Source organism: Podarcis raffonei, chromosome 4 (genome assembly GCF_027172205.1).
Source record: "Podarcis raffonei isolate rPodRaf1 chromosome 4, rPodRaf1.pri, whole genome shotgun sequence".
Taxonomy (NCBI): Eukaryota; Metazoa; Chordata; class Lepidosauria; order Squamata; family Lacertidae; genus Podarcis; species Podarcis raffonei.
Genome location: NC_070605.1, coordinates 99,207,835 through 99,219,836, shown reverse-complemented (window position 1 = coordinate 99,219,836; position 12,002 = coordinate 99,207,835). Strand labels below are relative to the sequence as shown.

General features: G+C 43.4%; 1 protein-coding gene across 1 annotated transcript in view; it reads left to right on the top strand.

Annotated features, from left to right (window-relative positions):
* KLF5 (KLF transcription factor 5) overlaps positions 1–8,193 on the top strand; it is a 31,429-nt gene extending 23,236 nt beyond the window's left edge. Inside the window, exon 4 of the mRNA XM_053384672.1 lies at positions 5,009–8,193. Coding sequence (XP_053240647.1) covers positions 5,009–5,187 — 179 coding nt within the window. The 3' untranslated portion in view covers positions 5,188–8,193. The remainder of the gene's footprint in view (positions 1–5,008) is intronic.
* Positions 8,194–12,002: the final 3,809 nt, after the last annotated feature.

The window sequence follows — 12,002 nt, the reverse complement described above, 5'->3', positions numbered from 1 at the left end:
CTAAAACCCTTCTCCATAACATGTTGTTTCCTCATTAGAGGGAATTTCCTTGTATGAAGAAGCATTAAATTCTGCAAACCTGCCCCTGTTTTCTAAAGTGGAGCAGCTCAGTGAGAACTAGCCCTGGCTAGTTAAAAACAATACTCAGAGCTCCACAGTCCTTTCAAAGGTCTAGAATTTTGTAGTTCAGTGTTGTAGTCCCTCTTCTCCATCGCATGTTGGACGCCATTTTGCAGTTGACTCTGCTCACAAACACACTTCTGCTCTTTTTTCCACTTGGTGCAAAAGTAATTCTGCAATGGAGGTTTTAATTATTGGCACGGCATGCCAACATTAGCTGCCTTGGTAATTTATGTGGCTTTAGTGCAGTAATCCCCAAATCATGTTCTTCCTTTCTAAGAATCAAAGCGCCCGTGATGTCCTATGGACAGTTCACTGCTCTGGTCTTGCTTGCTTTCAGCCTTTGTGTGGTTTTTTTTGGGGGTGGGGGTGGATTCTGGCCTGCATGTGACTATCCAGAGTAGTAGTAGTAGTAGTAGTAGTAGTAGTAGTAGTAGTAGTAATTTATTAATGTCACAATCAGATACAGAGGCTGGACCTTTCTGAAGAAAAGTCCTTCTTATCCACTCAAAATCAGAGGCATATGTAACTCCCAAACCTGACAAGGTTTGCTTTTAACAATTCAGAGTGTGTCTCCCTTACTGGCATCTTGAGAAAATGCTGTTCTAGCACCGAAAATGCTGGAGAACACCTTGTCCAAAAGCAGCTGCATAATTCTGGTGGCTTCTCTGAGGTGTAATTTGCTTGCAGAATATTAATTGGCGATCTTGCTCAAGCCGTCAGATTTTTGTGCTGCGTCACATAGAGAATTGCATTTCACATTGCAACATGTTGTCTTTGTGTGGAGGATGCAAATGTTTGAACTCGGTTTGGCTGCTTCTCTGGTGTTCCTACCGTAAGAATGAGAGAAACTCCTTTTGTGCCTCTGAAAGGTGGGAGCAGTTTTTCCACAGGTGGGAACACCCACGAATCATCGAGTGTTTCATAGTCCTAGGACACCAGTGTGAGCAGCCGCCATATTGAAGAACAATAATTTAGTTGAGTCATCCAGGACAGAGAAAATCAGGGCGACAGCATTTCTTTGTCCGATGCACATCCTGCTGTTTCCTACCCCTAAAGAAATAAACTACCTTTTCTATAAGAATTGAGGTTTTTATCCTGTAGTTTTTCATCCCCAACCAAGACAGCAATCCTGAACACTATTAGATGGAAGTAAGTCCCACTGACCAAAGTTGGATTAACGTGTCTACGTACATGTAACTGCATTTGCGCATATCCATTCCCTCTTTCGCCGCCTCCTCCCACCCTTGCCTCCCTCTGGCTCCTGTATCTGGTGTGAGGAACGCAGGGTGTAGCCAGTGAGGGCAAAGAAGGAGTCTACCCTGAAAAAGTAGGGAACTTGGGGGAATGTCTTTTCTGTGGCTACATGCGGCTGAGTTCTCCCAAAACATTCCCCATACTTGGAAATCCACCCTCTCTGGTGTTAGCCTGGCCTCCTTCCTGTTGCCTTCGCATGCTAGTTTTCAGCGTGGAGGCAGTTATTTGGCTGGAGGAAAACGGCAGTCTTGTGATTCTCGCACTTTCACAGAGATTTATTGTTCCCTGTGCTGTTGTGAGAACCCGAGGGATCAGTCCTACACACAAGAAGCTGGTGTAAAGCGAGAGCTGGCCCAAGCCTGGCAGAAGGGAAATGAACCTTGGAAATAATGTTGGAGTTACACCATCCTTTTTGCCAGCTTAACTTGGGTTACCAGGTCAAGTATCCAAGACTTAGGATCCAGCCTATTCCTCTCCGTTCCCAATCCCATCCATAAAACACCCCATTTTTCAGGCTTATGTTCACTTCACACCCTCCCTGTTCAGCTCAGCCAGCTTGGGTGCTGGCTGTGGCAGGATGGGTGGAATAAACTGGTATATCTCCCGCTGAGTTGAGGATGAGGGAGTTACGCCAGCGTAGCCCACCTGTGTCAGGAACCTCCTGCACAGCCAGAGATCTGCTGGATCCTAACCCGCTCACCTTGGCAGATCTTGCTGTGTTTCTCAAACTTCGAGACTCCAGCGGTGGTTGGACTACAACTCCCATCCCTGACCACTGGTCCTGTTAGCCTAGGGATGATGGGAATTGTAGTCCAACAGCAGCTGGAGACTCAAAGTTTGAGAAACACTGTAGATCACACCCTAAGATGATAATTGCATAGTAGAAAAAGCCTTTCACAATCTCTGTTCACTTTTGTATAATGTACAACAGAAGCTATAGAAATGATCCTGATCCTCGAATGACTAAGGTTTAGCCACATAAATAAAACTTCCCTGGAACAGATTCCTTCATACTTAGGAGGAAAAATCTTTTCCCCTGGCCTAACTTTCTATGAATACTCTTCTCATAATTTCAACAAAAATAGTTACAAATTTTATAGGTGTGCTTAAAAATACCCCACTTAGGGTACTAAATTAAATGGCCATATATTTAGCTATCTGCGACAACATGTTCCAAAGGGACTGTGTAAAGCCGTGCAATTAAATCTATATTGGGCACTTACATAAATCTGTGGTCAAAATTTTGGAGGTGTTAAGTATCATACGTGCCAGTTGAAGTCACTGGGAATTGCAGGTACTTGTCACCTCAGAATAGCCGGCTACTTGCGTTGCTAACAGTAGGCCATCAATCAGAAACATTTTGGAGCGGATTCTTCCTGTTAAAAGTATACTTTGGCCGGATGAATCCCACTTTCTAATCTATTGCTGCAGGAAAAGTTTTGGGCGTCAAATCAGGCCCAGAACTGGTTTGCTTGAGAATCTGGCTTTTCACATACTGAGACAAGTCGCTAGATTGCAGGAGGGAAGAAAAAGCTTTGAAAAGTCCTACAGACAAAGGCCTTCCTTTGACTAATGAGTACATAGTTTTTGTGCCCTTTTCCTTGGTTCCTAGTTAAACAAATTCTGGTCTCCTTGTTCCACTTCATCGCATCCTTTCTTTCTACACAATACCAAGAGAGAAGTACACCTGCCAGAAAAGTGGATGTAAACGCAAAGCACACAATTCAGCTAGAATTTGCTGTGACTGAACCGGTGGAACAAGTTTTTAAACGTTGCAGCTAACTTAAGTCCCATTGCTTTCAATGGGGCTTATGAAACTAACTAGTTTCACTGGTTTCAATTGGATTTAGTCATAACATATTTTAGCTGGATTGTGGACTTTGTGTTTACGTCTACTTCTCTGGAAGGCGTACTTCTCTTTTGGTAACGCTTGTCTTTTAATGTCTTTCGTTCTTTCTCTCCTCCCTCCGTCCTCCTCTTCTGTCTTCCTTGAAATGTTCAGTAAACAAACTTTCTTCTGGGTTTATGCCTGCAATTCTAGTGTACATTTTGGGCTAAACTGTATGATGGACATCTCTGGTGTCTGTATACATAACTGGAATAATGTACACCTGTCCCCTGATGTTGAGGTCGTAAGACTGTCATCTAGATATTTCTAAGAAGTGCTATAGTACATTTTTTTATAGTCTTGCTTGCCTTTGAAGCAGCCCTGCGAAAGTTAGCTTCAAGGCGTCTGGACCCCAGGTTCTCAGGTGTCATGTTGCTTTCACAGAGTCCGTAGTGAAGATGAGATTTGAAGCCTGTTGTCACTCATAGCTCTCTCATTTACACAGGAGACAATGAAATGATTAAAAATTGGTGGCTGTAGAGGCATTCCATGTGTACATTTGTGTATGTCTTGATAGAGATGGTGAGAGCCATTAAATGAGGACTGTTGCCATAATACCTTGCATTGCAGCCTCGTCATAGGCATTTCATTGGCTGCTTGGTACAGACATAAACATCTGGAAAAAGTAAGACCTGTTTGACAGTGGAACGGTCTGCCTTCGGAGGTTGTGGACTCTCCTTCCTTGATAGGTTTTTAAGCAGAGGTTTAATTATTATTATTATTATTATTAAGTTAGTTTTATTATTTATACCCCGCCCATCTGGCTGGGTTTCTCCAGCCACTCTGGGCGGCTTCCAACAGAATATTAAAATACAATAACCTCTTAAACATTAAAAGCTTCCCTAAACAGGGCTGCCTTCCGATGTCTTCTAAAAGTCTGGTAGTTGTTTTTCTCTTTGACATCTGATGGGAGGGCGTTCCACAGGGCGGGCGCCACTATCGAGAAGGCCCTCTGCCTGGTTCCCTGTAACTTGGCTTCTTGCAGTGAGGGAACCACCAGAAGGCCCTCGGAGCTGGACCTCTGTGTCCGGGCTGAACGATGGAGGTGGAGACGCTCCTTCAGGTATACTGGACCAAGGCCGTTTCCTGCACAAGATGATCCTTGGGGACTCTTCCAACTCTATGGTTCTATGATTCTATGACCTTTGGTTTGATCCAGCAGGGTGGTTCTTGTGTTGCCCTCTGCCTGACTAAATGTACTCATAATTGCACAGGACTAGTTGTGAAAAGACACTTGAGGACTTCAAGAAATTTATGGGTGGGTTGGTAGTGGAAGCTGAGGCTTCCTTCCTGTGATACTTGAATGCCAGAAGTCCCTGAACATGGAGGAGGAGTCCTTGCTGCCTCTCTTTCTCACGCTTTGGGGTGTCTCAGCTTCAATCTGGAGGCTTCTGATACGACTCAAGCAATGTGAGAAGAAGTGGGAGCACGGCAGCAGCTCCCATGCTGCAAAAGGAGCCCTGAGCATCAATCCACACATGGTGCAAAACAGAGTAGTGGACCGTCCCACATTGCACCGCAAGTGGGAGCGCCAGATTATTGACTGCTCTGCCACGTGGATATATCCCAGCACCTGGAAACCTAACACATAAGGAAGCAGGTTGCCGTAGCTCTCTCGCTGATGTGCTAGCTCACTATATGCAGGGAGCATTTTAGGTCCTCAGTTGGATTGGAATTTGGCTAGTGGTATTGGACTGAGTGGTGACTAATATTTTTGTGTGCTTTCCTTTTTCTTGTTTCCAGGAGAGAAGCCATACAAATGCACATGGGAAGGATGTGACTGGAGATTTGCGCGCTCCGACGAGTTGACCCGCCACTACAGAAAGCACACTGGGGCCAAACCTTTCCAGTGTGCCGTGTGCAGTCGCAGCTTTTCTCGGTCTGACCACTTGGCTCTGCACATGAAGAGACATCAGAACTAGGCCGGACTTTTCCATGAGGCTCTTGGTATCTATGCAACTTCCTAGTGACTCGGTTAAAGTATATATACACGTTCAGATAGAATTAGCTTAAGTGTTTTGACTGCGTATGAACTGCTCTCCATTTTTAAAAGAGGAAAAATTGTGAAAGAAACTGGAAGTGTATATTTTGTATATTTATGAGGAAACAGGGAAGACACTGTGTCACAATACTGATCCATGTTACGGCCACGTGACCTACTCTTCACGCATTTGACTTCAGCCCCTCACAGATGTCATCTCAGGGCTCCCTACCATGGTATATATTTTGCAGATAGGATTAATCGGTTTCATATATGCACAGGCAAAAACATTTTGCCAGAACAGGTTGCACACGCGTGTGGTTTCTGTGCAGTCACGGGAGCCATTTCCCAGATTTTGGCTAAACACGTGTGTTGGGAAGCCAGGGTTTTGCTGTTACCTGTTTTACCACATGGCGACTAATGTTCATACATCACAGTAAGCCGTGAACAAGCAATGTGGCCATGTCTGCTTCCCAGCTACTGCTGCTTCACTACTCCACTTGCGTGAGCAGAAGAAACAAACTGCAGACCATGGCTTAGCGTGTTTTCCAAACCCAGAACCGTGGTTTGTTCCTGCAAACCATGGTCCCAGCTTCAGGTGGCACAGTAAGCAAGGTTTGTGTTGTTCCCACATGCGCCATTTGAGGAGTGGTCAACAAACACACACGGCGACTCTGCTCATTCATGATAAGCTGCGATTTATGGCTTACTGTGAAGTACAAAGATAGCTAGTGCAGTCTGGCAAGCTCTTCTTGTCTGTGGATGTAAACAAGTGTCTATGGATGTATCTGCACCACAGGTATTTAATGCCCATAACCTTTTTCCTGGGGACTCTTGGGGACTGTTTTGTGATGGGGAATCTGTGACAGATCAGACTATGCTCCACAGGATTCCTTGAAGGAAAGCAATGACAGTTAATTGGTATGGAGCTGATTAAAGTATGTTGTATAGCAATGCCCCAGCTCACATCTGCAAAATATAACATGACGAGGTGTCCCTAAATGTAAGTATTATGTCTCAAAAGCTCTGGAATCTATGTTTTTGGGGCCTTGACCAAGACACTCTTGCTCTGGTAAGCAGTGTTTAGGAAAACTAATTTAATTTACAGCTAAGTGAATCTAAGAGGACAAGCCACCATTTATTTTCTGTCAGAATTTTACTGGATGTTTTATTACTTGTTATATTTTATAAAAAAAGTTTTTTTCTGTGGAGATGAAATATATATATATATATATACAAATTCATAAATAGCCATAGAACAAAATGTTCTGTAAGTTGCATGTTTGCTATGACAAAGATTTTGTAAATATGCAGATCAGCTTTTAATGTTTTCTTACAAAAGGATTTTCTAGAAATCAGCTGGGAAAAGTAGCAACCATCTTACTTCGGACAGTTTTAATATGGCACATTTAAAAATTGAACCATCTTTTTAAAATACCTCTCAAAAAAAGTTAGCCGCCTTGGTTTCACATAATGAGCTAGCCATTCAATCGCTTTTTTTATTGTTCACACAGATGTGATGCACTGAGAATTCAAAACAGATCACGCTTCCTCCCCTAAAATGTTTTACAAGTACAAAATATTTGCAAAATATGAACTGTTAAGCAACTGCCAGGAGCTTAAATAACAAGGGTGGATCTGATACATAATGTTAAACCTCTTACTATAAGCTAAACTTAATATTGCTTTAAAAAGAAGGATTTAGAATGTGGGTTTAGAATATCAAAACACTAAGCTGGTTCAACACCAGTACAATCTAATTCTGTGTGGATTTTTTTTGCCCCCGATTCAACTGTATTGAGTGTGCATGTAGCCCTTTCAAACAAGCTGCATTGATCAGCTGTCTGGAGAATGGAAAGGGGTCTGTGGGAATCTGATGTTGGTGTGGTTTGTATCCTGTTTGATCTATATGTCCAGGCCCAGCTCAGGTTCTGGTATCAAATGCACACCACCTGTTTGTGTGTGGCATTCCCGGTGCAGCTAGTGATAATGTGTACTGAAACTTTCTGTGTATTTGTCTATGTAATATGGATCTGGGGGACGGCAGCGGCTGGGACACGACTTGTAGCTTTTGCAAAGGATACTGCAGTTTCTCCTCCCCCAAAGTTTGCTAGTTAAAATGTAAACGATGCTGTAATCCCCCCCAAAAAACAAACAAGCACCCCTTTCTTATTAAAGCATAAACAGGTTTTGTAAAATTGGGAGTTCTAACACTGAGAGGGAATGTTTTCTGCTGCTGGAATCTAGCTCAATATACCATAGCTGAGGACAGGATGAGAGTGGAGGCGGCAGTGTTCCTGCTCGTACTCAAACCTCATCCCGTTTTAAATTGAGGGGAAGGAACTATCAGTCGGAATGCTGTTGCCTAGAGCAAAAAATCCGTGTTTTGTGGCCCTTTGAGCGATGAGCCCTCACTGCTGAAATTCCCTTTTCTGCCTAGCATCTCGCCACACCAACGGCTCCACCATCTTATCTAGCTCAGAATGACAATGAAGGCAAGACGAGTTGAACCACAAAAGAGGGTGAATTTTGAATGTTGGAACCGAACAGGAAAAAGAAAGTCTGGTGTGTTAACTTTCAGCAGTGTTCTGTCTTCAAGAGTAATGGTTCTGTCCATTCTCATGGGTTTCAGAAAATGATCTGTGACTAGTTCCGCTTAAAAAATAATCATCAAGTGGTGCCCTTTCAAACTTAATTTTAATTCAACATAAAATTTCACAGGTTAATCTGTTTCAGAGGCAGTAATGGAAAGAAGTACTAGCAAGCAGCACAAGACAGATACACAAGAGCACCGTGACAAACGGTTTGCCCATGGAACAATTCTGTGCATGCTTGCAAATAAGTCCCACTTTGTTTATTTACTTCTTACACCTTAGCTTTGAAGACTGCTGCCTCAGGCATTATAATAGGTTGAATCCTGACAAAAGCTGAGCACTTCCAGGTCTAATTGGCTTCAGTGGGACAAAATAATGTGTGCTCTTAACAGTGCTTATGTATAGTTACTTGGAAGTAGGTCCTATTACATTCTGTGGGGCTTACTCCCAAGTGAATGTAGAGTTGCAGCTGAGGTCTCTTCGTGGAATCTGAGACCTAAAATCTTGACTAGATTGTAGCTGAGATTGCTATTCAGGTCCTCGTTTACATAGACAAATCCTGTATGAATTCTTGCTGTGCCACCTCTTGCTCAGGAGAAAGGGCAGGATATAAACCAGGCATAGGTAAACTCAGCCCTCCAGATGTTTTGGGACTACAACTCCCACCATCCCTAGCTAACAGGACCCAGTGGTCAGGGATGATGGGAACGGTAGTCTCAAAACATCTGGAGGGCCGAGTTTGCCTATGCCTGATATAAACTGAGTAAATCATAATGCACACCAGAACTTACTGTTATTAGTATGGCCACTCTAGTCTCTTTAGGAAGGGCAAATCTCTCTCTCATGGGCTTTCCATCTTCCCTAACCGCACCTGTCAACAGGTTGGCCTATTCAGTGCATAGTCCTGTTTGACCAATATATATTCCTGGTGGACATCTTAGGCAACACTTTTGAAAGAAGCAGTACTTGGGAGTGCTTTCTTAAAACAGGAGAATGTGTTAAATTATTTCCCTTGGAGACACGCCGTTGGACCATTTCTTTTTCTTGTTCAGTTCCATCAGTTCTCCACTTGACACCAGATTGAGGTTCACTTCTAAGTTGTGCAGATGTAGCACGGCCAGCTTGGGTGTTGGAGAGTATGCTTGGCAGAATCTGACCCACTTGTCTTCTGGCAGGAACGTTGAAGACCTTCGTGAAGACTGGGTTAAAGTCTTAAAAGAGTAAAAATAAGTGTAAAAGAGGAGAGATGTGGACCTCAGCATTCAGGGAACATATGCCACATTGACTTCTCTGCTGAAGAAGCCCTGCTCTTCCATTGCATAGCATGGGGCATGGTTTAGGGATCATAGACAATTTACATGGAGTGTTGTCCTGGCCTCTTGGTTGCTCAAGTGAATTCCGAATGCCCTGAAGCACAGCCAATACTCCTTGTGTTTCCCAAGGGAAGATTAGTAATGATCAGATGAGCTGCCTTCTAAGGAAGCTTGTTGACCACGACAGATCTTCACCCTGATTGAGCCCCTGAATACACTTCCAGGTTTCCCCAGAAAACCACAAATTATTCCGAGCCTTATCCTTCATTGCCAACCAGGTCCTTAATGCTGGACTCCGAGCAACAGAGGAGGAGATTAAGTTGTAGGATACGGTCAGATTGCACCATAAGTAATTCAGTTACACGGGGAGGTGATTTGCGAGGCAAGCTTTCCTTTGCAGCAGAGTTCTGAGCCTTTCCCCCTTCCTAACAGCTAATTAACAAGCTGCTTTAGAAACTCCGGTTTGTTTTTAATACGTTTTTAGCCTATTTCCTTGTTCTTTCCCATTGTGCATGTCTTGGAGCCTAAGATCTGAGGGTAGAGGGTTCTGAAGTTGTGCACAGTGCTGCCTTTGGCACGAGGTGAGACACCCCAGCGTGGGCTCAGAAGCCCTTGCCTGGGCTTTGGGGGTTTCTCTGCATCACAGCCACTGAGCTGCAATGTCATGCTGTCAACCAAAGGGTAGAAACTAAAGTTAACAAACCAACATGCCAAAAAAAGGGGGGAGGGGAGAAAGGCCTCGAAGCAAAACTTTGTTCAGACTATTGTTTGTGTCTTCTATTTATTTTTGTGGTATATGGTAGAGATTTTTTTTTTTAGAAAATTTTCCACAAACTTGATAAATTAAAGTTGTTTATAGCTTTTTTCTAAAAAAAAAAAAAGCATTGCTCTTAATTGTAAATAGATGATGGGAAAAGATGTACATATTTTTTTTGTAAGGCTTCAGATGTTTAATCCTGGAAAAGAAAAACACAAGCATATTGTTTTGCTGCTCTTCCCCTGCTACTCTGCCCCACTCCCTGTCCTTATTTTTGTATGGCGATATATCCTATGCAAATGATCAAGCAAACAGCTGTATCGTTACTGAAAGAGAATGAGATGCGCTATATATATATATATATATATATATATATATATATATATATATATGACCCCCTTTTTTTTTGAAAATAAAAAGTGCCTAAAAGCATTTGTTTGTGTGTGTCAAGAACAGATCTCCTGATTTTTAAAAACCTGTCTTAATTTTAATTTTCAAATTGCTGGGGTACACATAAGAAATAATAGAAAATTATTGTGAGCCCACCTCTCTGCATGTTTTATTATTCCGGACTTGATTTTCTTTAGGCTTATAGCTCCATCAACCTCAGTAATGCAGACACCAGATATTGGGGACCTTTGGCTCTCTAGGTGCTGCTGAATTACAATTCCATCAACTTCTGCAAACATGATCAATGGCCAGGGAAGATGGGAGTTGTGTGTTCTCAGAAAGATGGCTACTTCCTGCATCTCTCTCTGAGTTTCTCCTCTAGGCCCGGTCAAGAGCCATCTCTGAAATTCGCAGCTTCCGAACAGAGGGAGTTTAGCTTGGCTGGACTGCCCCCGAGGTAGAGTTCCACAATTCTGTTGAAATACGTCCAGAATTACATTCCCATGGATTTAATATTTCAAGTAAATGGAATTTGACCAAGGACATCTCAACTTTAACCCAGGAATTTTCAGATCATGTGGGAGAAGGTATTTCCAGAAAGTATCCTGGCTCCATGTTTTATAGTGCTGCTAAGATATGCCTGCTCAGTTTGTTAATAATACTGGAGATTTTGGGTCTGGAGCACCACCTGCAGATTGGCAAACCACCTCGACGATAAGCAACAGGTGCAAGAGTGAGGGATGTTGACTGAATGCACTCATCCCCCTGACGTCTTAAACTCCGCCTCTCCATTTGCTCACTTGACTCTCCACAAACGCATACAGTACAATGACTGTGGTTCAGTCTTCCATTCGTTCCATATAGGAATGCTGTTCTAAAGGTGGATCAAATCGTACATTTCAGGCATGGATTCCACACAGCTGAGTTTTCCTCAACCCGCAGAGGGTACACCATGTCCGGGGGGGGGCGTTTCCCATACACTGAGGCAGCGTGGAGTCATGGGATTCCGGCTCTTTCATATTTAACAGGCCTTCCAACAGTTGTTTTAATGCGATCCTCAGAGAGATGAAGGATTTTTCCATTTTCAGGAATGCTGTAAAGGGCTCTGGCTTGTTTTTAATACATTCTCTTGGAAAGCTCTAGCGGGACATTTCCAGATAGGTTTTATCATCTAAAGAGCGGGCGGCTCCCAAATCTCGGCTGCTTTAATGCATCAGGAAAACAAGCATCTGATTCTCCTAAATGTTAGTGGAAACGGAACAGTTATTAGAGCAACACAAACTTCATCTCTTGACCAGAGAGAGAGAGAGACTGGCCAAGATTCATACTTGATTTTTGGCTTTTGTCATGAATCCTGCACACATGGAAGCTATAAGAGGCTGCCTATGAATTCCCCAGCTTATGTTTCCAGCAGAAGGTATTGAGGGTCTGGAAACCAAGCCTTATGAGGAACGGTTGAGGGAGTTGGGTGTGTTTAGCCTGGAAAAGGAGACTGAGGAGATACGATTCAAATATCTAAAGGGCTGGCACATGGAAGATGGAGCAAGCTTGTTTTCTCCTGCTCCAGGGCTGCAAGACCCAAACCAGGGGTCGGCAAATTTTTTTAGCCGTGGGCCCATCCACTGTCCCTAAGAACTTGTGGCGGGCTGGAGAAGTGGCACCGGGGGTGTGTGGAGCTAGATGACGAGGCAAGGGGGGCAGG